This window comes from Xiphophorus maculatus, chromosome 20 (assembly GCF_002775205.1).
Source record: "Xiphophorus maculatus strain JP 163 A chromosome 20, X_maculatus-5.0-male, whole genome shotgun sequence".
Classification (NCBI taxonomy): Eukaryota; Metazoa; Chordata; class Actinopteri; order Cyprinodontiformes; family Poeciliidae; genus Xiphophorus; species Xiphophorus maculatus.
Genome location: NC_036462.1, coordinates 8933276 through 8960958, shown reverse-complemented (window position 1 = coordinate 8960958; position 27683 = coordinate 8933276). Strand labels below are relative to the sequence as shown.

General features: G+C 36.4%; 1 protein-coding gene and 1 long non-coding RNA gene across 3 annotated transcripts; one reads left to right on the top strand and one right to left on the bottom strand.

The window, feature by feature from the left end:
• Positions 1 to 358: 358 nt before the first annotated feature.
• LOC111612332 lies at positions 359 to 6163 on the top strand. The gene is made up of 3 exons (XR_002754556.1): positions 359 to 564; positions 4562 to 4631; positions 4728 to 6163. It is a non-coding gene; the product is annotated as an uncharacterized LOC111612332 (long non-coding RNA).
• An 8702-nt stretch (positions 6164 to 14865) lies between these two features.
• On the bottom strand, positions 14866 to 26276 carry LOC106699726 (complement decay-accelerating factor-like). 2 transcript variants are annotated; one of them, XM_014469951.2, is made up of 13 exons: positions 26077 to 26276; positions 24581 to 24766; positions 24363 to 24462; positions 23227 to 23297; positions 22945 to 23127; positions 21689 to 21754; positions 20548 to 20646; positions 20350 to 20406; positions 18696 to 18734; positions 18577 to 18618; positions 18421 to 18472; positions 17192 to 17267; positions 14890 to 16984 (listed from the first exon to the last, which is right to left on the bottom strand). In XM_014469951.2, the coding sequence occupies exons 1-12, from the start codon at positions 26147 to 26149 to the stop codon at positions 17210 to 17212; spliced, it is 1026 nt and encodes a 341-aa protein (XP_014325437.1). In that variant the 5' UTR covers positions 26150 to 26276; the 3' UTR covers positions 14890 to 16984; positions 17192 to 17209. The 2 variants fall into 2 exon arrangements, with proteins under 2 accessions (XP_023181312.1, XP_014325437.1); XM_023325544.1 differs by lacking the exon at positions 17192 to 17267 and having other exon boundaries at positions 14866 to 16984.
• Between the last annotated feature and the right edge of the window lie 1407 nt (positions 26277 to 27683).

The window sequence follows — 27683 nt, the reverse complement described above, 5'->3', positions numbered from 1 at the left end:
CTTTTGGACACAATTGTAAAATTACTGTTTCTGTTTCTTATGCCCACGGATGAGAGAATAAGCGAGTAACTGATACAATCATACAGCTAATCATTGCAAAGTAAACAAAAAAATAACTAAAATAAAAACAAATACACAACAATTCATTTTTCATAAAGCTGCAATAAGGAAAAAAAGAAAAAGTTCTCAGCACGACATCTGGCCATAGCGTCAGAGGGACATAGTTTACGGTAAATGAACGCTCATTACCATGTGATCTTACACGATGTTTGTAAACATGCGTCAGCCACATGTGAGTCTCTCGATGAGGAAACGCTCGCCATCCTCTCAGCCAATCAGTGATCGGAGGAGTGTCAGGGGCGGGGTTCCCATGTTGCGCTATGGAAAATTGTTAGGGGATACACTGTGACAAACATGCGCGCTGAGATTGATAATAACCAGAATAAGGCCAAAACGGGAACCTGGCGGAGTGAATATTCAGCGAGGGCCGGAACTGGGTGGCGCCGGCCAGGATGAGGCACACATTTCTTCAGCACAGATGGAGGAAAGGCTTGAGCTAAACACGTAAGTTATTTGTGTTATTACATGGTCGAAGCGACATAATACTGCGTAGGTTGCGTAGAGAATACCACTATGTAATTCATAACCACCGGAGCGCCAGATGAGAAGGTAAGAATCAGAGCCTGGAGGCGCTCGGGAAAGAGTTGCTTGATGTTTCATGAAAGCAGATAAAAGTCTTTTTTATCACGGCCGTGTATAGGCTGGGGCTTTGTAATGAGAACGGTTCTGAACACTTTTTTAAAATAATCCTGATGTTTCATCATCGGTATGACAACAGGTAAATGAAACTGCGTCAGCGTGAAGTCCGACAAGCCACATGAAATCCAGTGGGAATTTCCACTGCGAGGGATGAAACTCGCTGCGACGGCATGTCAGTCTGCTTGTTGTTGCTCTAAAAGTCGACTTTTGTCCGATTTTAATGACTAAATGTGGATGTAAACAAAGCGTGGAATCGGCAGGGATGGCGTGTCAAGGAAGAGCTCGGAATAGGATGCTGCGCAAGAGATGGATAGTGCGTAATCCTGTTGTGGGAGAGAACGATGTTACGCAGTACATATTACCACAATCATTCACCGCCCCGTGGCCTTACGGGCTATGTTTATTCTGTTACCGACATTCCACGACACTGTTATTAAATAAAAGAAAAATACTCATATTCTTGAGATACGCAGTTAAACGTGGTTTAAATTCGATGCGAGAGGACTGTGCTGTTGTTCGCGTCTTTTCAGAGGAAATACAAACTCAGTGATGACGCAGCTTTATTTAAGTTTCCGTTGTCTATCAGGATTTTGCTGCGTCACACAGATCTCAAGAGTCTGAAATAGTAATGTGTCTTTATAGTGCGCACTTGATATGTTCAAAACAAGATGTGCTTCCCGAATGTAGGGGGCGTTGTTGAGTAAAATACTAATTGGACCAAATGATCTGCTGCACTCCTCTTTATTTCTCATTGTTTGTCTTTCTTGGTCTGTTTAACACGTTTAATTTTAATAAAATTAAAATGAATTGCACATTCTTTAAGCTATATTTCAGCTGAATTGTACCTTGATTTTACTCCTTTTGCTGTTTAGTTGTGAACCACTTAGCAAATTTACTCCCTTAGACATTGAAAATCATCCCTACATGCCACAAAATGAGTTAAAAGTAACTTATGAAGTGACACTATTGTGGGTGGCACATACACTGCGGGCCTCTAATTTAACTTGATTCAACTGTGATGTTCGAACGTGTGGTGCTTCCTGCTGCTCACCTGCCAAAAAAAGATAGGAACGAAGAGCTTGGTCACTTATCACAGTGCCTGAGGTGAAAATGAGAAAGGTAGGGGCGGCTAACACCATCCTGTCGAGTGGATTTGTTCAGTCATCAGCTGAATCACCAATAGAGCTTATGAGTTGCAAAACCACTGGCAAGCAAATGTAAGAAGAGAGCCTGAGAGAGAGAGAGAAAGGGAGGGAAGAATACCTTTAGAGCTTTAATTATGTTCGCTGAATAGAAACTTGACTCCTGGAGGTAATGGTATTATGGCAGTTTTTAACCAAACATATCAAGGTTCCAGTAAGAGGCATAATCCGATCAGAGACTAAGTGACAAGGTTTGCCACTATGTTTTTACATGTTTTCAAATGCATATATTATACTATGTGCCGTACATTAGGTGAGCTGGCCTGGAAAACCGCATTGTTCCATGTTTTATGGCTTGTGAGGATCAGCCATCATGTTTACCGGGAGTTTCTAGGCTGACCAGTGGAACAAGTGACCCAGTTTCCCAAACAAGGAAGTGTGACCTCAATAGTTATTTTGTTATCCTTTTGCGGTGAGGTGCAGCCTCTCAAGTCAAGCAAATAGACACAACATAGTTTTAATCACAGTTTTGGGGGCAAATTTTGCCAGCAGTAGATGTAGTTAGAACAAGAACGCAGTCTCTGCTTAAAATTCAGCTGATGCTGTTGGTTTAAAATGAGCAAAGACATACTTCAAAGACAAAAGTAGCACTGTGAATATCCTGAAAAATGTGTTTGCAGCTCAGGGCCAGCATCACCTGTGGGCAACATAGACCATCAGAGAAAATGGCAAGCGACCCACTGGCTCTCAAAACAGATCCCTCCTACGCTCAGATTATAGAATGGGAAGTGGCACAGGGCCGAGAGATGACAGTGCTAAAATTAAACCCGGTGCACTGCTGGCCTTGCTACATGACGGTGTATTAATAGACAAGTGTGAGGCAGCATTTGTTCGCAGGTAGACACCTTATGTGATCCAGAACTGTTTGAAAAACAGCTCTGGATCACAGTTAGCAACTGTGATGTAACCCAAGAGGCCGCTCTGTGCTCTAATTATTTAATTGCTTGTTTTTCTTTCTGTAGGCTTGTCTGAGTACCTAAAATGGACATCAAGTTGCAAATTAGGCAAATAAGATTGTTTTTGTCCCTTCTGTGTTTATAAAGGTGCTCCCTGTTTCAGAAACTGGAGACCCAGTTTACTTTCTGAAGATGCCCTGAAGCAGCTAGTTTAACACATTACGCCACCTTCTTTATCAACAAAACATCCGATATATCCCAGCTGGCAGCATAGGAGCCAAAAGATTGTGACAACATGTAAATCAACTCCTCGATGTGTGGTAGTTATTTCCATCCATTGTGCATTCGGGTCGAACAAACAGTGTCAGGCTGTTCTGAGCATGTCGAGGCTCTCACTTCTACAAATATTTCACAATCCCTAGCCCCTTAAGAGACAATGATGCAATTCAGAAGGTTAAACTCAAGATCCTTTTATGATCCAAACATTTGGTGTGTTTGAGTTTTTCTTCCAAATGGGCCGAGTCATCAGGAAGTGACATCTGATTGGTACTTTTGCATCATGTGATTGTTTTTCAGATTAATCAGTGTAATTAAAACTGTATATATGTATACTTACAAATTAACATTTGTCAAATAAGGTCTTCAGATTCACATCTTGACTCACTTTGCTGCACAATTGTCAGGAGGTAGTTTAAAAACACATTACCTTGATAAGGTTGCCTCTCTCACTCCTGATAAATTAGGACCTATAATCTGTAAGAGGATTAACCACCTACACTGTTTACACGTGCACACACGCACACTGCTCCGCCCCATGCTGTTATGCACACGTAACACAAGGTTGCACATATGCAGGCATTCACTGTTGATTTTACGTCACCTGTTCCAATGGGACCAAACCCAGTGACTCTCTACTGGTGACATCAATTACCTACTGACAGCCTGCACTGCATAATGCAGTGATGGATTTGTTCATCAAAGCTGGTTAGACACCATTAGAATAAGTCTTTTTTTTTTAAAAAAAAAATGTATTTGGTTTGCTTCTATTATTTCACTTTAATTGAATTCTTTTGTTTTATTTCCATCTGTTCTGTGTTAAAAGTGAGCAGTGTATTCAGTTTGATGTCGTTCCAAATCAAACTAATGGTTGCGTAAGTTCCTTTTGTTTTGATTTTTAAAGGGGCTGATGTGCCTTTAACAAGCAGTGGATGGTCAGGTGACTCGGCAGAAAAAAATAAAACAGCTTCGATGCAGTGAGAAGCCTCTGCTCGCACAAGAAAGGGTGAAAGGGCTTGGAGTTAAAAGAACAAGGGAGCAGGAGGGAGGAACGCACAGTGACGTTCTCAGACCCCAATGTTACGTGGCTCATCATAATAAACGAGAAGGAGATGGATGTAAGAAGTGCTGCAGCCTTTAAACCACAATGGCTGCCTGAGTTATTCTTGAAGCTGACGCAGGAGACATGTAAATAGTGGCAGATTCTATCGAATGCGAGAATATTTTTGGCCAAGGCACACATCCGTAGGACTACGTGGCAGTAATGAAATGCCCAATTTGATTACCACTGCTCAAAATACATCCTCAAAATCCAGTGCAGTAGTTTTTGTTTTAGAAGCCATGACACTAAACTAATAGCGAAGAAGAGATTAGGAAGTAACCAACAGACGCATGAAAGTTTGGAGTAGTTGTTTTTTCCATCAACAGGATAACAAGGAGCCGGAGGCGCTGGCAGGCCAGGATCATTCCACATTTAGTGCCAGACCTACAGAGTTCAGTGAGTGTTCTGTTATTTCAAAATAAAAGAAATACCAGAATCAGTTTCTCATTCAGTCAGACACCGCTTGTTAATACTTTTATTTACTCCTTCCAGAACCTGTTTTTTCTGACTTCAATTACATTCGACCCCATTTGGACCAGGAGCAGCACCGGATGGCTGAAGTTGCCCCAGGAGAAAACACAGTATATGCCATCATGCCTGACAAAGAAGTCTGTGGAAAAGATCTATTTTTCCACACCGTGATTCATGACAGTTTCTGCCAGGCTTGATCTGTGTTTCCATTTTGCTACTATGCCCTACCATCCCGAGAACTTGGCCATCTGATGCACTAACAAGCTGCTAAAACGTTGAGCTGAGTGTCTGTTTCCTTTTTAGGTTTAAGAAACTTAAACCTGAATCATCATCAGCTTGCCTATCTTTCAACAAAAATATTTATATTGGCCATAGTACACTGTGGACTATGCCCAAATTACATAATGTACAATGTACATGTAGATGTAGATGTCTGTTTTGAAAAATAGACATCTATTTCTAAAAAAAAAAAAATACAGGCTGGTGTTTAGTTTTTCATTATCAGACATTCTTTAGTGAAATTGCAGCTCTATACTTAATCTTGAAGGCTGCTTAAGACAACGAGGAGCAGTTTGTTTTTCATACTTTCATAAAAGTAAAAAGTAGATCAGCATTCTCTGGAGATAAAATAGCTTCCTACTGTAATGCAGCGAGAACAAAAAACAAGAGAATGCCAACAGCATTCTCCTGCCCTATTTGATAAGTGGAAGAACAGAATAAAAAAAAGAAAGAATATAAGACTGACAATAGGTCAATGAAGCTTTCACTGATGTTGTTCAATGTTGATTGAAGTGTTCTGACAAATACAAGTGAAGGTGCTGCATTTCTAGATCCATCCTTGCAGATAAATCATAAAACATGTTGAAAACAACGACATTAGTTTCTTTCCCTCCAGGTGTGCCAGAAGCTGTGTCGGCTTTAAAGTCCTCCTCCCCATGGAACTGGTTTCAGATGGTGTCTTAGAGTCTAAAATCCCATCTAGCACCATTTGAAATCGGTGTCCTTGAGCGGGAACAGACTTCACATTAGCAATCAGTGTAGGATTGCTGTTTGGTTTGTGATGGTGATTTTCAAAACAATTTAAAATAGGGCCAGGAATGGGTTGCATATTGACAGACTGCATGGCTCTACAAATCTTAAGCATCAGCTATTGAATAGACAAGATAATAGGAATCCATTCTTCCAACCCTCTAACCAAGGCTGACCGTTTTCCTCTGGTGTTCAGAGTTTCCATCATGTCTAGCACCATTTGAAATCGGTTACAATGTGGAGGGAAAATCAACATTTTGCTTCAGCTACATTGTGAATATCCACCAAAGGCCACAAGATGGCAGCATTGCATTTCAGTCAACCAAGCTGCAGCGCTGGAAGAATCCCAAAAGCAGAATTGAGGACCATGTGCAGGTGCAAATCTGAATTGTTTTGATGGAATAAAAACGTATTGTTGTTGTTGAAAATTTTGTGCGAATGTTTTTTTTTAATTATTATTTATTGGGGAACAAATCAAGTTACTTTCACTGTGTGTTTAATGGTTTCTGTCTTGATTCCCTTTTTGTAATGTTTAATTAGATAGAGATTTTCTGGTTAAATGCTTCAGTGGTCTGGAAGCTGTGCCATCAGGCTTGTGCAGCATTTTCAAATGTATGCTTGAATGGCTGATTGTGTCCCTGTAGAACCTTGATTTAATTTTATAAATTGACTATTTTACTCCTTATTATGACTGTAGGAAAATTATTTGATTCTTTTTTTTTAATCAGAATAAAATATATCTAATAGAATATCTATTATTCTGGGATTTAGCAAATACAATTATTTTAGATAATTGTTTTTTATTACAATTTATTAAAAAAAACATCTTAATTATAAAGATATGTAGCTATAACTATAAAACAAGTTGTGTTTTTCCACATAATTAAAAACAGATCAGGTATTAACAACATTAAAGGAAAATGGTGCTGTAGTAGCTGGTGGACTCCCAATAAAATTCTCTTTAGGGCCTCAGACAGCCTTGGCGAGCTCTGCCTATGATTAGTCCTGCTTCACAGCAGAAGTAATTGTTTTGGGCTTTTGGTTCATTTTGTAGCAAGTTGTTCACTACATGATTTCCTGACACTGCAACAAAACATTACATGGTGAAAAAGTTGAGAAAGGGCCAGTATCAGCCAAGATAACAAGCCCATAACTGGAAACCCTTTCATACTGATGGCATACAGTCATTCTGCATTAATCAATGTAAATGTGTGTGGGAATTATTAAAATGTACAAATTAAAATGAATTAACTGAGACAAACCAAGTGTTTTAAAGTCACTTTAAGAGGTGAAGAAATTTACCAATTTGATTTTATAATAATGTTCAATAACATTTTGTTTTCTTGTTGCTTGTTGTCATGATTTCCCAACGTAACATTATAGAAGATGTATTGCATAATCAACATGGCATTTGTAGAATTATAACTGAATTTAAGTTGACAAAAGTTTGTTTCTCAAATTAACACAAGTACATTCAAAAAGTAAATAGTTAAGCACTTCTGTAAACGATTTCCTGCCACACATGCAAATTTGCTATTAAGAAACAGAAAGAGACAAAGAAGGCTATTTTTACAGAAAAAGAAGGCTATTCATAAAGAAAACTACAGTGTTATGTCACAAGTTCAGATATATATCCATCTTCCATCTGTCCATCCATCTTCTTACACTTACCCGGGGTCGGGTCACGGGGGTAGCAGCTTAAGAAGGGAGGCCCAGACTTCCCTTTCTTCAAGCGCTTGTTCCAGCTCCTCCGGGGGAATCCCAAGGCGTTCCCAGGCCAGGCGAGAAACATAATCCCTCCAGCGCCTGGGTCTTCCCCGGGGCCTCCTCCCAGAGGGACATGCCTGTAACACATCACCAGGGAGGCAACCAGGAGTCATACTAACCAGATGCCTGAGCCACCTCAACTGGCTCCTCTCGACGTGAAGGAGCAGCGACTCTACTCTGAGTCCCTCCCGGATAACCGAGCTTCTCACCCTGTAGGACACCTGTTCTGTAGATTAAGCTCAGTGTTTGGGGTTTGTCTGAAAACTGATGGCGCCCCCTAGGCATAAAAACAAAATTCTTGGCGCCATTAAGCCTATAAATGTTTTCCCATTTCTCTTTTGGTAAGTCGATGACCTCCTTGACAAAATTGAAACGTTATAGTATGTAATTTTCTTCAACAATTGGACTATAACATAGATCCAGTGTAACTTTTACAGTATACATATGTAATTGTGGCCCTTCTGTAATCACAATGATTATTTGATTAAGTATTTTACATTTTCGCAATTCAGTTACTTGGAATAGCTGTTTTGGTTTCTAAGCATATTAGAGATCATTTTATTTTTTCAGCTTATAATTTCCTGCACTTTTCTAGATATGTCTTCCCATTTCCAATTAACTTTTTAATCTAATTATGCCATTCTCAACAGTGAGCACAACAGTATCTGGAACAACCCATTTTTCTGTTTACTGTTCCTATTTTGAACACACTGCTTTCGTTTAATGATTTAGTTACAGAACATCAGCAAGTCATAATTGTTGTGCCCGTTTTTATTACTTTACAACACCAAACAGTAAAATTATTTGCCATAATGAAATATATTTTCTACCAAAATTAGTGACTAGTTAGTGATGTTGGATTGCTATGATGTTGAGCATAACTGTATTTATATTTTAATAATGGTATATTATATCACTAGTTTAATATAAATAGAGTTGTCTATTAGGGAAAAGGATTGCATCTACTGGCTTGTTTACCATAGGTCTTCTGAAACATACCATAAAACCTTAAGTATAAACATGTGCTCAATGCAACCACATAAGTATTCACAGACTCAGGTCTAGTACCACCCAACTCACTTCGCCAATGCTGATGTTAGCTTTGTCCGATATACTGTTACAAATCTGTCATCAGAAATAACATCATTTGATGCTGTTGCTCCAAAAGCAACTGAATGGTTGGAGCGTTTCAATCCTTTGAAAGACAGTTCTTTTGTCCGATTACTTTCAAAGGACTTGAAACTACCATCTGACTGCTTCCAGCTGTACTAAATTAAAGCTGAAAAGGGCTGCACTTTAAAAGGAAAAAGGCTCAGATTCCAACAAGATTATATTTTTTATCTCCATCCAGTACGTCATTGTGGGTCATCATCCAGGCAAATTACTGGGAGTGTGTTTCTATACCAACAGCAAACGTAAACACTGTCAATCCGTTAAAAATATTCTTAGTGAAGAAAAGCATTAGTCATAGGGAGTGGCTAGTGTAAACATAAACTCGTCATGAAGTTTCGATGTAGCCAATCTGTTTTTGCTCGTCATCATGACCTCACTGGTTGGTATTTGCTAGGTTTCCTCTTACATGTGCACATAGGGGAGGAGATTGAGGACAGATGTTTAAATTACAGGCTTGTTTAAACATTAAAAGAAATGCAAAAATAACTGTATTTTGAGAAAGAGAGCTTTATGTAATGGATTGATTTGGTATAACCAGTCATTCATATGACTGTGGTGTTTTATATTTTTCTCAATTGTATATTCCTCAGAGGTCCTCCAACTGCTTTGGTTTAACCAAATGACCTCATAAAAGTGCCATAAAATGTTTATGATCATGAAGAGTGTAAACTGGACAACAAGCACAACCCTGCATTCTTTCTTGTAAGTGATGAACACACAGTAGCTCTTGTGTTAAATGAGGCCCTGCATGTTCTGACTTGTGTGGGAAACAGGTTTTAAATACCATTCAATCAAAATCGAAGCACTTATCTTAAGTAAGCTTTAAATTACTGTTGTAGTTTGGTTCTTCTTATCAGAATGGTTACACTAAAAAAAAAACATTAAGTCATAATTGGCCAGTATCATAAGATGCCTTCACATTAATCTAATCCAACAGTGAAAATTTCTACTGAAATTAAAATGACAGAAGGAAGTTGGTGAAACTTAACATCCAAATGGGTGAAAATACTTAAAGGTTCAAGAGCTTTTAAACATTGCTTTTGACGTGAGTGCTATAGACATTGGAGGGTATCCATGCCTAACATCCGTTCTTCCTCTTGTGACAAGTTTAAAGTGGAAATCATTCATGTTCTGTTTTTTCTTAAAGATCGCCATCTGTTCTTTTCATGAGAACAACTTTAACAGAGAAGTCCCAGACCAATCTGCTCTGAGGGCTTTCCTCCCATTTCCAATATATTTTTTTGTATAACCACAGCAAAATTATACCAAAACCACCCAGTCCCAGACTCTGCGTGTTTCTGTGTAATCACCCAAGTCATTCTTCCCAGACAGATGACTCAAAGCAGCTTTTGTACCGGTCAGACTGGCATGTTGACCCTCAGATGCTAGATAATATCTGCATATTCTTGTGCTTGTATGTGCTTGTTCTTGTTTTTCTCATGTGTAAAACAACATTCTTTCCTATGTTTGACCCCCTATCCATATTCCTCCTCCTCTAAATGTTTAACTGGAACGGGGTTAACTAGAAGGTCTATTGTGTGAAAGAATTTCCTCCTCTTTGAACTGTGAGACAAAATGAAAACAGTCATGTGGCTTTTTAGGCGTAGCCTATTTAAATCTGAATTTAAACAAAATATGAACACAAAAAGGAAAAGAAGGTATTTTGTTTTTATCTTTCACCCTCAACATTTGCGCATTGTATCTTCATGTATTGTGTCATGTCAAGATTAACTTAAATTTTGGATCTCTTAAGTCATTAATATAAATTAAACACCAGAGGTGTTCAAGCTGAGCGTTTGAGAGTCAGTATCCTGCAACCTTTAGATGTATTACTGCTTATACACATCAAATTCAAATGATTGTCTCCTTACCAGGCCTCTGCAGTGCTTGAAGATGTTGATTAGACATTTGGAGAAGAACATGCTCTTCACCTTCCTTTTTTTATTAATAAAAGCACTTCCGCTATGCAATCCTTCAAGGCCCAAACCCATGTTTCCTTTGTCTAGCTTGAGGTTAGCTGAAACACGTGGCTGAATTGTATGATCCATTGTCCAAAGCGGAGTGTGGATCCAAATCAGATAACAAAGCTTTACCTGAGGTTCCCCCTCCGCTCCCTTTTTTGTTTGATCTTCGCCGGAGGGCGGGCATAACTCTGTTTTATGATACTGTATGCTGCATTTGTGGTTCTGCAAATCAGATTTTTCCTTTCCATTTTTTTGTTTAATTAGTTTTGAAGTTAGTTTTCATTATTCCATTCCATTTTGTCATAGTTCATTCCAGAATCTGATTTGAGTCCCATTTTATTAGTCAGTAAATTCCTTTCATCTTATCAGTAGATAGATTGCATGCCAATAAAAGAAAAATGTTCTTTGATGCACATATCAGTTATAAAGCTGGGGTGTTTTGTAAATTATCAGACTTGATGAGCATGTCAGTGATCATTGCTTGTTATGTGAGTTTCTTCTGCTGGTTCTCTGAATTGATACCTTCTCAAAAGTCTAAGCTTGACTTATGATTACAGAGGTACTGGTACCCCAATTCAACTAAAGAATTTTCATTTTATTAATAATTTAATTAGTAATAGATGATTTATTTAATCTTTATCATGACATTTTTTACACTTTTTTTGTGCAAAAAATGTCACAATGACCCTTAATTGTTAAGCTCAAATAAAGTCTTGTCCAAACATTTGTGAATGTGTCAGAGTACCTCTTATATAAGTGATCCCAAGTTGCCAGTTTAGAAAATCTGGCAAAGTGTTGTTTAATAGTTTCAAACAGTAATTGATGTATTAAATCCTAAAATCCAAACTTACGTTTTTACTCAAAATTATGTTTGAAAGCAGCTAAAGTCAAAGCTAAAGTGTAGTGGGTGCACTCAAATTCAAAATTCTTTATTGATCCCCTAGGGATCAATTGATTGATCCCCTAGGGATCAATAGGGGAAGAAGTGATGATTCGGTTCTGTATGAATTTTTCTCTTAAATGGAGTGCAAAGCAGTGGTTGGTGAGGACGAGAACAGTGGCGACCAATCAACAGAAGCATAATTACTTATTATCACACACAGCCTGACATATATTCGTCATTTTCGATATTTATTTGTGCAGACATTGTTTTCTCTGCGCTGAAACAACTCCGTCATGTTTGTCAGTCACATGGTCAAAGCAGATTTCTGGGTAATTCCCCCGGCTGATGCTTCCTTAGAAATGTTGTGCAAACCACCGAGGGGCAAATGGAGAACATGCAATGTTTTATCTGCAATGACACTTTTAGTTAGTTGATGAGCTCCTCATGACATCTCATTCCTGAAGGCTGCTTGAGAATGGCTGACTGAGACATCGTCAAAAGAGAACAAACGACAACAAGAAGCTTCTGTATGGCAAAGTCAAAATCAAACTTGATCAATTTTCAAGATTCAAATATCATTAATGCCGTTTTGTTCATTGTTTGTTTTACTTCTGTGTAATTTTTTCTTAAAAAGTTCAAAGATTTTTTGTCAACACCTCTGTTGCATTCACTGTCATTCTAGAGACTTTCATTAAGAGTTTTTTTCTTTGTCTTATTTTTCAGATCTTGAGCGATCAAAACTAAGAAATCACCAAAACACACAGCAAACTGAACCGGTACAACTGTTCACTAGTGGTGCAACTTTTCCAGCACCATTAACAACTGTTTTTCCAAGTTCTTCCTGTCACCACTGTAGAGAAACAGGATTATGGAAGTCATGTGAACTTAGTTCTGTCTCTAAGTCAATGGCCTATTTGTGGACCTGTCTGATGCTGAAAAGATGGGCCTCAAGGTGTTTGAAAATGTTGAAATCCCCCTGTGAAAATTAACGTTATTAAATCTCAGAATTCCGAAACCCTTTCTTTAAACTTAAGAGTGAGACCAAGTAAACTTCCGAGGAGCATTAAAAATACTTCTACTTCTGAAAAGTGTCTTAATATTTCCTTTTTTTGCTTGTGTACCAAGTTTGAATAATTTATTACTTATAGTAGAAAACAACCCCTTTTTTTTCAAATAAGGCTTGGATATGAGAAGAAATACAGGTGTTTTCATAGTCATTGGGGAAGCTTTACTGTACATGGGAAGGAAACAATTTCAGGGTTTCCACAAAGAAGATGGATTGACATTGTTTCCTGTTCTCCACAAACAGGATAGGGATTTATGAGGTTTCAGTGGAAACAGGGCAGATGTTAAGTGACAACTTGTTGATTAGATTGTGAGCTCAGCGTTTTAGATTTAAAAATTTCTGTCGTTCACATGTGAACTGAAGTGTAGTGGTAAACAAATGAACAAGTGTTTTCCCTGAAAATGTTGCATTTTGGAAGGCATTTTAGAATATCTAACAGCTAACAGAAGGGAAGCTGCCAAGTTGGGCGGGTATGGAACTTCACTCCTGCAGCGGAAAAAAACGACGTTGGAAAAAAAAGGAGACAAGTCAGCAGGAAAAAAAATTGATGAAAATGGGAGGAAACTCTTCTATGTTCCAAATATCACTCTGGGTCTTTCTAATGTTGCTTACTGAGATAAAGCAACATCTGAAAATTTACTTTTAAGTCTGCAAAAACAGAACTAGAAAGCTTATTATGTTCTTGAAAGAAAAACAGACACCAATGAACTCATAAATAATACATGTTGCCATTATTTCAGAAGCTATGAAAGGTGAAATGTGGAGGAACTGAAGTTTTAGTTTTGCAAATGGTGTATTGTTTGCCAGGCAACGGGTATTTCAGTGAAATTACACGCAAAGTGGAAATTTGAAAGTCTTAATATAGCAAATGATGATTCAATATGAATCAGCATCAAGCTAAGTTGCACTGCACCCTTCAAGATCTGCTGACATGGCATTAATGCCACAAATCTCTTCCTCTTACTACTAATTTTATACAACAACTTGTGTATTGTGACCTTATTCAATACAATCCTTAAGGTAGTAACTTGATGATTTGAAAACCTATCTATAAGACTACACATTTTTGATATGTGATAATAACAATCTTAAATATTGAAGGAACTTAAAACCCCTTTTTCATAAGTTGTTCAATCACTTAAAATTTTACTGGCAGTGGTGGAAATCTAGTAAAACCTTTAGCAAACCTTATTTTCAAATTTGTGCTATATGCATTTCTTCTTAAAAGTTCTGATAGATAATCATCAAACTACAGAGACTGGCATTAAAGCTGTAGTGGGTTGTGGATTCAGCAACAATGTGTCATAGGTGTTACTGGTAAAGAGATGTTTAGTGGCGCACAGGCCCAAAGTGCTGGAATATGCTTTTATATGAAAAGAGATACTGTGCAAAAAATATACATTGTGAGGAAGTGAAGTTTTTCACCAGTTTCTCTCTAACTTTACATATAGTTAATCTACCTCCCCCTTCGCTCTGTCCCACTCCTAACCGTCTCACATTCCTTTTCACTTCCTCATTCAGGCCTCAGGCATTGAAGTTGTGGAGGTTTTTAAGTACCTGGGTGTTTACTTCAACAATTAACTGAACTCGTGGGCAACCTCCTGCAAAGCACTCTTTACCATTGTGCTGTTTGCTCTACAATGCACTGTGGTCTGCTAGGGATCAGGCAGTTCTGATCGAGATGGAAGGAGACAGAACAAGCTGGCTAACAGAGCCAGATCCAATAACAGTCAAGGTGGAGCTCTTCATTGAAAGATTTCCAGTGGAAATACCACTGTCATAACATTTGTTAAAATAAATAACAAACAGCAGCAATTAGTTTATGGGCTAACTGTGAAAGCAGCTCAGGCAGAGACAGTGAACATATCTGAACTAGAAGCAAAACTTACATTTTCTTCGAATCTTTGTATCTAGCTACAAACATGCTCTATCGGAATATTTTTATGGCACAATTTGTTGAAATTATTAAATATATTTGCACAGATGTGTACGCTACTGTTACAGCGTACACAGCGTACTATATCCACAGACCAAGTTAAGGTCGTGTCTCCTTCACACTAGGCTGCATGTTTCTCAACACAATGGGCCTCTGATTACTCTCTGCTGTGCTCACTTCCACAGACAGTTTACAAGAATAAACAGACACTGGGTTTTTCTATCCATTCTTAAATGGTTTTATAAAAAAGAATTGCCCAGGCAGACAATTTTGTTTGTTACCTGCAGTTCAATGTCTTAAAATGACCAGTCGAAACTTATAAAAGACTGTTCGTAGTCTGTTTTTTAACAGTGTTTACAATACTGACCAACATTGCTGGCCTCTGATGCATTTATAAACAATTCTCCAGACAGGAATTACTTAAATGGCTTTAAGCAAGATTAATAAACACCAGTCGGTGACATTAAAAGATTAGTGCTTATAAATAATGCTGCAGAAAGCATTTGAAATTCAGTTCAAAGAATAATGAGTGAAAAACAATTATGATTTGTATGAGTTTGACTGTGGTATGAATAACTTAGAATCTTAATCAGTTCTAAAATGGTTCAACCCAAAGTTTTCTTAGGTCCTGTGCCAACCATGTAACAGACCCCACTCCCTTAGGTTTTGATTAGTTGCTTAGATTTTTTTCTTTACTCCAAAAATGAGTTTCTCAGTCCTTCCAGTCTTGCTGAAGTTCTCACATTACCAGATTTTCACCCCCTCGGTGCTCCTTGAAAGTAGGTGGAGTTGTGACAGAAACGTTTAGATTTCAGACAAGCGACCAACACAAAACAGTGCACAACTGTTAAGTCGTTGGAAAATTATATTTAGTTTTAAATCTTTTTACAAATGTAAATAATTAGTGTGGTTTACATATGTATTTAAGCCTCTAATATGACATTCCTAAATTAAAGTGCAATCTTTGCAGTAAGCTCCTTATCAGTTCATAGAATCTACATGTGTGCATTTGCTCTCAGAAAATTTTGTGAAGTCCTCTGAGGTTTAGAAGTGAACAAATGGTGTTACACCACTATTCCATATTGTATATTGTGTTACCATCCATCTATTTATGCTCAGTGAGTGTTTTTGGTCATTTTCTGCTGGGGTAGTAGTCAATACTAAATCTCAAAGAACTGCTAGCATAGATAATCAGAATGTTATGTAATCATTAATTGTTAGAATCTGCATATTTACTACAGAAAGAAACCAAATGGAAGTGCGGAAACTGTGTCCAAGAAGTACCACTGAGAATCGTTTAGTGTTGGGATGTGAATGAAGGATTGCTGATAGCTTGTACCGAGCTGCTGTCATCATGGCCTTTGAGAGACACCACCCCTCTATCGAAATAAACTGTCTGTCCTCTTAACCAAGGCATATAGCTCATATAATGTGAATGCTTACAATATTTGTGGCTTGGCTATGTCTTTTCACAGTTATTCAACAAAATATTTAAGTAATTAAATGTGAATGCCTGGCTTCACACAGGAAGAAGCTGCAGTAAGAAACCACGAGGATGGGGAAATAGGAAAAATAAATTCTCTGAGGGTTCCAAAACAACAACAAAAATGTGACCTCTTGCATGAAGTCCATGGTACAATGAAGAATCATCAGTTTTTGGGACCGCAGGGTCAACAGGATACTCATGTAGACGTCAATAGTTTTCCAGTGATCTGAGCTTATAAAAGAACTTTAGTTTTTGATTTATATTTCCTCCTTTATGTATTCACACAAAAGTACATTTTATATACATTGCTTTATTGTTAAAAAGCATGATTTTTTTCCCCTTTTTATCTGAAAATGTTACATTGTAGAGATGTTTTGGAATCTTTCTCAATGAAAAGGATTTCTGTTGTTCTGCAGGGTAGATAAAACCACCCGAGAACAATAAACAATTATGAAAAGAAAGTCAAGTCAGGAGGCGAATAACAGATAGCATCTACACCAGCCTCCAATGCAGACTATAAACTGAATTAACCCCATTGTGTCCTTCCTGAACAACTTGTATTATGTCTCTGTTGTGATAAAATGGAATACAACAGGAAAACCTGGAAGCTCAAAGGATAAAGCTTTCTCAGGAACTTTAAACTGTGTGTTCTTTAAATTACTGAAATAATTTATAACATGTAGAAAAATGGTTTATAACATAAATAGGACATACAAAAATATTAAGTGAAATACAATATTTACAACTTACTTAGACTAATTATAAAAATGACTATAAAAAAGTGCTTCTAAATATTAAGCTGTGACACAATACAATAGTATTACAATAGGTTTGGTCTTCTATTAAAAGTGCAAAAATAAAACTATAAATGAAAGCCACTTGTTTTGTCCAATGCTTGTTGGTAAGGCACTCAGAGTTTGGCAGTCTTTCACCTGCAGTAGATGTCCTAACAGATGGGTTCATTTCCAACAGATCTAAAAACAGAGACAAGAAAGCAAGGAGAAACTGTTTTATCAGAACTGCATTTCCATAGTGGTAAAAAAAGAAAACTGACAACAGTAATGTTTCTTCTTGTTTCAATGTGAGATTCATATCAGTACTTCACATTTCATAAACAAGTTAAACAGTATTGTTTGGTATTCTGATGGTCTTAGGTCAGAAAATACATATAAAATTGATACCTGAATGAAGAAGAACACTTAAAGATTTTGGAACTGTAATAACTCCGGCTTCAGGTCTTCTCCAGTGTCATATGAGCTATAATGTCATCAAATAAGGAATTTGTGTGAGAATTATTGGGCTGTAATATTTATATAAAAAAAAGGTTTTAATGCATTTGTAATTAACATTCCAGGGAATTAAATGTTAGTCACTGTAATAGAAATATTTTTGAGAAAAATATTTAAGTACTGAAATCCAGTATGATTTGACAGAATGAATGCCCCCTTTCACCCAATTACACATTAGTAGAATGTTTAGCAACCTTGAACCTTGTGTTGCCCAGTCTAAACTGAGTGTTTTGTCTTCACTTCAAGACCAGATGACAAAAGGAATCCTGAACATCCTTCAGCCTGGGAAAAGGTTTCAAAGCTATTTCTAAGACTTTATGACTTTATCAGAGAGTCGTTATCATCTATACAAAACTTGGCATGGTGGTAAAGCTTCACAGAAGTGGCCGACAAGCTAAATTCCTGCAAGAGCACATCAACGACTTATCAAAAGCAATATTTCCCAATCCTTGTCTTCAAGACACGTTGCCCTGCACCCCTTAGGTGATTCCTTGCTTCAGTCCAGCTGATTTAAATTAATGGTTGAATCACAGGAGTTTTCCAAACTGCTTTTATCTGAAAGCAGGAAAAAATCTAAAACACACAGGGTGATGTGCCTTGATCACCAGGGTTGGGAACCACTGATCTGCAGTGCACTTTCCTCAGTGAAGGTCAGAGTTCATGACCCAACAAGTGGAAAGAGTCTGGGAAAAAATGACATCTATGGGAGAGTTTGAACTTAAATGCAAAAGAGATAAAGTAGGATGAGTTTTAATTGGTGAATATGAATACTTTAATATTCATTTTAAGCTTTTTTAAAAAAGCTGTTAAACAGCTTTTAATGCTAGAGACATTAAAAGCTCTACATGCCTAACTGTTTTTACATTGGTTTGTTATTAAATACTAACTAAATCACTACACAACATAACTCCTAAAGATGAATGCTCATACATTGTTTCAGTGCTTTTCAGTGAATTTAATATCCTACAACGGAATCAAAGTGGTCAACCTTACTGTGCATTTATATGTGAGCATGCAGAGGTTGAAGGGACAGAACATGCAAAGGGGAATATTAGCATGAAAAAAGAAGAATTATAAAGAGATGCAGTTGTTAGTAAATATCATAAAATAAAATTACTCACCCTTTTTTTCTCATAAGAAACTTGTTTAAAAAGAATGCAACTAGGCAGAGTACTGTGAAGAAAATGAAACAAAATATACCTTTTTTTAATAATTTTCCATTTCAGACATAGAGAATAGTAATATTAACTTCAAATAGACACTTTAATCCATGTTACCTATCGTAACAACCACCACACTGATTATAACAGCTGTATATCCTGTAATGACACAGACAAAATAATGTCAAAGCCCAACCAATGACAATGCATCTTTGGATTTCAAAAGAATAACTCACCTTTATCTTTGTTTATATTTAAAGTCTCTATATTCTGTTCTGTAAGAACAAATTAGTGCTGTTAGTGGATTTACAACATTACAGTTAAGATCAGATTTAGTCTTTTTGGTTAAACATCAACACACATAAAAATTTACAATGCTTTAGAAAACTGATAAAAAAATACTCATTCTGACACTAATGAAGTATAACATAAATAGTACAGTATTATAAAAACAACACAAAGCGCACAGCAGACATAGAGTATGTTATGTTATGTTTTCTGACAAACCCTAAATCAAACTACACCATCATATCTGCTTGTAACACATTAAACTACAATAAAACATCAACAATACACTTTTGGCAGCAAAAATTAAGACTTGGTTGTCTTTTATGGATCTTTCTTTGCTAATGTTTTCACACAAACATTCACCATGTTGTACTTTTGCAGTTTTGATCTGTTCAAAAGCAATTCTATTTGGATTACTGAAGATTTATCTGCCATTATAATCCAGTCCCTAACATTCTTGTATATTCTGTATAATCTGTGCATATAGCTCCCATACTTATATTTATACACAATAGCTATATCTCTTGCTATAACCCCTTATAGTCCATACATACATAGTCTTGTACATCTGTAAATAAATATTCATATCTCGTAGAGCACTTCTGGATAGATACAAACTACATCTCGTTGCTTGTACTTGTGGCAGTGCAATGACAATAAAGTTGAATTCTATTCTATTCTATTCTATTTACAATCAATAGTGTGAAGTCATGTTCTATGATCTATAGGGTGTGCTGTTAGGAAATAGATAAATAATAGGTACTGGCAGAAATATTACAGTTTCACTAGGAGATTACAATCAAATTTTTCATAATAGTCAACTTTAAGAAAGCCACAACCATTAGAAACAGGCTATAACACAACACTTTCAAAAATATGTAATTAAATTAAATGTGAGATAAAGTGAGACAGGATAAATAATAGCTCTACAATTCATCAGAATACTTTACTACATAGATGAATAAACTGATATCCAACTGTTGGTTATTACGTGGTTCTATGTTTACAGGTAAAACACAGAAATATGTTGGAATCAAAATGGTAAAAGGTTGGCAAGAAATTTATGTGTTGCCATAAAAACAATATAAAGCCCCAAAGTAAAAAAATAAATAGTCAAAAAAAGAAGACAAAAAACAAGTATAATGTCTCAGAACAAATACATGCAAATAATCCAAATATAAAAAAAGCATGTTATTGTTTTAGGACGAAGACATACAGTACAGACCAAATGTTTGGACACACTTTCTCATTGAATTCAATGAGAAAGTGTGTCCAAACTTTTGGTCTGTACTGTATGTTATTATAGTTTAGGGATTAAATGGGGAACTAAATTAAAAAAATCACTAATGACACATAGGCCTTCTATGACCCATCTAATTTGCTATGATCAGCAGTCTACACTGAAGAGTTTCAACTTCCACATTGTCTTAGAAATGTAATGTAATTTCTTTACCGGTGTCATACCCAAACACATGCGATCATGATCACGAAAAAAAAAGAACCTTGAGACCTGCTGCAATGACAAATTTTATGTTAAAAATTTGCCTACCAGCTTGACTTAAAAACACATTTTAGAGATTTTTAAAAGAACACTTTGGATACCTTTTTTTGAAGTACTGGGTGTAGTATTATTTTCCTCAGATGGTCTTTTTCTGTAATCTTTAAATGACAAAGTTAGCATAGTTATCATATATTTTCTAATTTGAATAAAACAAATGTGTTTAATCAATCAGAATAATGACTTCTAACATCCATGCAACAAATATGCAGGCAGGATTACAAGTGAACATGTTTCTGTACCTTGTTTCAGTGTTGAGATATTTGTGGATGGTCTAGCTGTGACAGTTGTGGCTTTGTGAAAAGTTGGTGTGGCAGTCAAACCATTACCAGTGGATGTTTCTGTTACATAAAAATAATTATCAACTAAAGCTGAATGAGGGACAGTTTATTGTGAGGGAGTAGATTTAAAATATACGTAAGTGCTGTGAAAAAGTCTTTACCCTCTTCAGGAGCTCTGATTCTATTCCATCACCATATTTGAAAGTCAGCAAATTTGTTTTAAATGCTGTGTTAGATGCCAGATGTACACTAGTGCTGGGTTTTAAAAATGATTAATTGATTTTCCTTTGAATTGCCTGATAGCAATACATAGAAGTCTTACATTGATCCTGTAATATGTCTTCATGACTTCTCAATGATAAGCAGTTGTTGTGACAACACTAATTTAAAAAACTGTGGCAATTTAAGATTGAAAAACACAGGCACTGTTGAAATGATATATAATATTCTCATTCTTTTTTAAATTTTGCAAAAAGCGTTCAGTGAAACAAGTTCTGTCAGTTTCAGCTCAGCTTGCAAGGCGTTTCAAGCAGAGGGTACAGAAATGCTAAAAGCTTTCTTCAGTTTGTACATGAAGAACATAAAGATGCAATAGTGACTATTTGGATTAGGAGCAGGAAAGCACTACACAATCTGAGCAAATGCTTAAAAATTTGAGGCAAAACTGTTTTCTGAATGACGGTGCTTAAATACTTAGAAAACAAGCCAAAAAGAGATTTGTACACAACAGTCGTCCAGTGTGTATATCACCTGGTATGCAGGGAAGACATGCTAGCTTGTGAATTCTTAATTCTACAGGTCTTGGCAGTAATCGGACTGGGATGTGACGAGTAACATTTTTATAAAAATGTGGTTAATATATCAATTATTTAACAATTTTACAAGGGAAACAATTATTAGTCTCTTAAAGGGCCAGGCTAGTTTGGATCAGTTCTTTTTCTTAATATTTTTGATTATTATAAATATTTAAGTATTTTAAAGAAATCTGTCAAGGGGCAAATACTTTTTCACAGAACTTTATAGAAATCCTGTTGTTAATATGTCACAATGTACAATGTAAACATGTAACTGTGGAAAAATAGATTTGTTATGCAGTCTATACCTTGTTCTGTTGTTGTGGGAGCAGTTGTAATAATGTTTGTTGTAATTTTGCCTTCTGTGGTCAAACCTATAAATAAGCATTTAGCTGAAATCATTCTGAATTCATATCTTCTGCACAGACTACATGTGCGACATGCAGGTAATTTTATTTTGACATGCACAGCAAACTTTACAACTGACAGTCATGCAGCATGCATTTGATTGTAGATTTAATTCACAGAAAGTATCTAATTATGTTGCAATCTCTTATTCAAAACTGCTACTACTGCTATGCTGAAATTGGATGATATGTTAGCAAGACACATTTTGATGAGTGACAAACAGTTTAGTGTTAAGTAACTTTTAGGTAAAGGACTCTGAAGTGTTTAGGAGTGAATGGATGATCCAGTTAGTACAGAACCCACAGTGGATAAGCACAGGCATAAAAGGGCAAATAGAAAAGAATGGTCTCATCCTTTAGTGCTCAGACATGAAAGCCAGGTTATTGTGCTAGGTTTCTATGGCGATCCCTTGGCAACTTCTGCTGTAAAGTGTGTACACTGTCTTCAGCTTAAAAATAAACGTATTTAATTTAATTTCATATTAGTTTTACAATTGGATAAAACGAGATAGAGCAAACAGAGATGGTCTTGTGACACACCTTTAATGCTTGTTAAAAAGCATGTTTGAGCACAACAACAACTGCAAACCCAGAAGATATTTCGAACCACGAATAAGGATTTCAGAGTAATGAACTGCATTCCAATCTGCCACTATTTAACCGCTCTTCTAGGCTATAAGTAAACAAACTTAGAAAGGCTTGAAGTGTTTTTTTATGCAATACAACCACAAATTACAGCATTGTTTCATTATTGTAACACATTATTGCATGTAATAATGGATCCTAAATTCTCGTCTTTTGCAATTTCTCTGTATGCCAAGAACAAAGGTATGTTTGCTTCTTTTATGGAAAAATTTGCATTTGAACTCATGCTAATGTTTTCTTTTTGATTATGTTGGAATTACAGAGAGACTTTTTTTCAAAAACCTATAAAGCAAGTGAAAATGAACAGTTAGTCCCGATGAGGTTAGGTTTTCCTCTCAGGGTGGATCATTGTCAGTTTTATACGGTAGTGAAATGATAGACCGGACATCGAGTAGTTTTACAAGTAGTTGAAAGATGGTTTACATTATTCACAAATGTATTTGCAAACTGTTTGTATGTTGTCTTGGCTAATGAATCTTCTGTGAAGCCAGAAATAAAACACAAGAACTTACCAATGCATTGTGGAGGCTCAGAATCATATTTGCCATTTTTGGTACACTGAATACTTTGATTCCCAAGCATGGTGTATCCTGGTTTACATGTGAAATGTATAGTTTGTTTATATTCTGGTTTATTGTCACTACTCCAAGAATGTTCGCCATTTTCCACTTCAGTTGGTTTGGAGCAAGTAACAACTGAGAAAATGAGAAAAAGATCATTGCTGTTACATGTTCAAACATATAATAACAACAGCTGTGTAGAAAAAAAAATAGTTCAAACTGAACAACACTTACTGTTACATGATGCCCTTCCAAACCACCCTTTTGGGAGGCAGTGTTTGTAGCTTGATCCACTGATCCGGTAACTGCATAAAGACAAAAGAAATAAAAACGAATGATAGTCTGATGAACCTTAAATAAAGTTCAACTTTGTGAAAAGGGCCTAATATTTAACAATTATGCTACTAATTTTATATTTTGCATTTACTCTTTTCAGATAGAGTTATTCTCTTCCCTTTAAGTAGGGTGTAACCTATCTTTCTTCCCAAAAATAACATTGGCTATGATCTCAAAATCCTCATGGAAGAATGTGGTATGAGCCGATGAAATCAAACTTGAACTACTGGGCCAACATTCCAAGAGGCATGTTTTAAAAACACAGCACGTATAAAAAAATCCAGAGTAAAATATGGGGGCAGCATAATTTTTTCTAGATAGAGTCAGACTTGTTCACAGTGGATGAAACACCAGTCAGCTTTGGGTGACATTGGAAACACTGGATGCTGGAAAGTCAAAAATGAAGATGATTTTTGATTTTCAGCAACAGTGAGTTCAGGAATATAAGTACCGTAATAAGATAAAATTATATAGTGTAAATCCACATCCATCTCTTACGTCTACTTATCAATGCAGGGTCACAAGGTAGTGCGTATCTTTAGCACCCATTGGGAAACCGTATGTGTCGTTCCTAGACTGGTTAGAAGTACCTCACAGGGTGTGCCCCATTAAAGGTTTTAAAAACCTGGCATTTCACTCAGGTTTTTACTAAACTAAATATCCTCTTACAACAGCATAAAAAGTAAAGTAGAATTTTTTTTTATCTTAAAACTGTAGTTTAATCTGGAAACATGTATGAACAGGTCCATAGATCTTATGACTAAAGCCATTTTCAATCTGATGTTGACATTTTTTTCTTTTTACAAATTTTGTTGATTTTTTATTTTTTTTTAAATGTGCATACATGTCCAAATGAAGATCTTGACAAAGATCAGATTGTTGTATGGTACATAAATGCTGGTATTGCAGCAATCAAAAAAACACTCTGATTAGTCAAACTGCTGCAAGTCAAAGCATACACTTGATTTTCTGAGAGAACACTATGGCATTTAAGCAAATATTTACTAAATTTAAATATGTGTAATAATACATACCCTTCTTCACAGGTTACTTTAACCACTGAACCAAACAGAGTACCCTGGCTGGTATTAAATTCCATGTGTGGCTCTGCTTTAGGGAAACCACAGTCTTTCTCTTTGATATAAAAACACACACACAGACACACACAGATTAGATGGAGAGTAGATGACCACATAAAGAATATTGGATACTGTGTTCATCAGATGTAATAAGCAAGTCAGCCAGGACTCACTCTTGCAGTTGAGATCTGGCTCAGTCCACTTATTATCAATGCAGTTCATGATCCCAGAGCCACTTTCTTTTTCATATCCATTGCTGCACTCTAATGTGACCTCGGAACCCTCTGGGAAATCATTTTTTAGGAGAGATTCTTCGGTGAGAACCATGTTCTCTCCTGCGTCTGGTTTAGAACATTGCGCTAGGAGAAAATAAAAATAAAAATTAAGAAAAAATACACACACTATCCTGGTAAAAAACCAGCCCCTTGCTCTACACTTCACTTTGTACAAAGATTCTGGACTCGAGGCTACTGAGAAACGGTTGCTTGCTTAAGGTGTGGACTCGACTTGAGTTTTAAATTTTACCCACATGCTTCGTTTGGCCATGACGTGACGCGCCAGTTCTATGCTAAGAGGCTTACAGGAAATGCCCAGCACTGTAAACAACAATCCTCTACTGCCAAGAGGGGAACTCAGCTGAGCTGAACTAGAGGACTGTTAATGTTAAGTCAATATTTGGAAGGGGCAAACATTACTTAATGGCTTTGTTCACTTCCTCCGTTGCCATTGCTAAAACTACAGGCAGACTACAATTCTAAAATAGGGCAGAAAATATCATCCTTCACAACTTCTCCTTCTGTTCACTGATTGGCCCAGAATGAATTCTTCCAGAGAAATTCACTTCAATGGGAGAAAATCCAGATGGACCAATGAAGTGAGATTAGAAACAAGTGGAATTGCATTGGAAGACAATGGCCGTGCTATACAAAACGTATTGTGATATTTGGTCATTTTAAAATGCTTCTACAAAATATGTTGTAATTTGCTAATATGCTAATGAATAAATTAGCAATTTTATGTGAACACAAAAATCAATCAATCAAATTTTATTTGTATAGCACATTTTAGCAGCAAGGCGTTTCAAAGTGCTTTACGTCATAAAAAGCACAAAAACACAATGTCATGCAAGGTTAATTACCTGGAAACAATATTAACATGACTGTAATTTGTATGTAATATTCACATTATACAATTCATATGAACTCCAGAGGCATAACTTCGCATGTAAATGAGGATGTAATTTAGGTAAAAACAACAAAAGGCAAAAAAAAAAATTTCCCATGGGGATTTAAACATGTCCTACATTGTCTATTTTTGGTATGCTGTGGCTTAAGTGTTTTGAATAATAATAATAATAATAGTAGTACACACCCTAAACTGCTGTGAACGTTTTGTCTTCTAAACCTTCTCTCTAAACAAAATGGATACATTTCTAATATGCTTAATTTTAAAACGTAATATTCTAATATGTCTATGTGGCTTTTAAAAGACAAATCTGTTTTAAGAATGTGACTTAGTAGTAGTTAAAGTCCAGGTTATTTTTAAATAAAGGCGTTCTTATTTGTCAAAGTAACCCTGACATTATGCAAATAAAACTTAAACTGCTTTTTTATAGTCTGTGCAGCAATATCAAATCTATAGCCGACTTCACCGGTGCCGCATTACTGACCTGCAACATTACCAATAAATAGGTACAGGATGAGGAGTTTTCTCTGTCTGCGGGTGTCCAGTAAAACCTCCATCACAGGCTGTAGAAGGAGATACAAACTATCCGGATAAAGCTGCCTCTTCCTCAGTTCAACTTCGTTATAGTGGAAACGCGGCGTGTAAAGTCGCTCCTCACATTGTAAATGATTCTCCTCCCACTGAAGACTAATAGTATCTCTGTTGATCAAGTCCAACACAGTTACTATAGGAAGGCGGTGAGGTTTTCAAAATAAAAGTATGGTTTGCTTATGGAAGTTTCTAATACGGTTATGGAAAACTTTTTCATAGTTTATTGTTTTTATCCAAAGTCAAACAAATAGTTTTCAGAAAAATATAACTCAACAGGACCCTAAGCCATAAGCCATTTTCAGTTTTGATGAAATTGTTTCCCCCAAATCTGTAAGCTGAATTTAAGAAATTTTAGTAATTCACTTTATTTTGGAAAATACTTCTGGATATGTTTAGAAGTTTCGTTTTTGTTGCAGGCTTTTAAGGGGAGGTTTCTGCTTTTACTCACAAATTAGTCAAAAATTCTTACAGTCAAGAATAAAATCAATAAAGTAAGGTAAATGGAGTGAAATAATATTGAAATATTCACATGGAAGTGATGGCTAAGACAGGATAGATTTTTTTTCCTTACCAGTCATCCCCCATCAGCCTTAAAGAACAAAGTTTTCCTCCACATGTTGCAATTGCAGAAAGTGGAATCCTTTCCACTCCTTTCCAATCTATCAACATGCCGCTTTTAATCATTAGCTGCTCTTTAAATGTCTCTGTGTGTGGAAAAACAAAATATAATAAAACTATAATTATTTTAATAGAAATGTCAAACTGGCAATGATTTAATCCTTAAACTAATCCACCCTTTTGCCAGTACATAAACCAATGAAATGAGTGTGAGTCACTCTCTGTCGTTTTGAGTATTGTTATGGATACAGCTGATCATTTTTTTCCAAAAGAAGGTTGTGACTGATTGCCTCACACACACACAGTTACATTCCAAGGACTCCGGCTCTCATTTTGAACCACAACTGTGTTGACAGGGGCTTTCTTTTTCTCCACCCAGTGTTACCAGAGGAACACCCAGACATAAAAGCCTTGTTACCAGGCAACATAAAGCGTTGTGTCGTCTATTTTGACACTTAAAGGATTTTCTTATCCAAAGTTGTCCCAAAACATAAAATTTACTTTTAAAACAATATTTCTGACAAAACACATGACTTAGCTAATATATAATGCTTAAATTATCTACAGGTTTGGCTTAGAAGTTGAAAAATGTAACAACTGATTATGTAAGGTCTGTAAAATGTGACTTGTGAAAACAGTACTGGCCTCTATTCCCTTGTAAGGCATGTACAAATATACCAGCATTAGTAGGCGCAAGTTGGTACATGGCGGGCTTTTCTTATCTCTCTCAACACTCTGTCCAAGTGAAGGATCAAGACACCTCCCTTTCTCAGCAGCTTACAAGAATGCATCTGTTTCTCCTCATGTCTGATAATGGGGAAAACATGATTCCAAAGTATATATATCGACCTTTGGCTGCATAATTCACCTGCTTTTAGACAT

Coding starts and splice junctions, on each gene's coding strand:
- LOC106699726 (XM_014469951.2), bottom strand. CDS start 26,149: ATGGAGGTTTTACTGGACACCCGCAGACAGAGAAAACTCCTCATCCTG. Junction 24,463..24,580: donor GCCAGATCTCAACTGCAAGA/GTGAGTCCTGGC, acceptor TTTATATCAAAG/AGAAAGACTGTGGTTTCCCT. Junction 17,268..18,420: donor TTTCTTATGAGAAAAAAAGG/GTGAGTAATTTT, acceptor ATGACATTATAG/CTCATATGACACTGGAGAAG.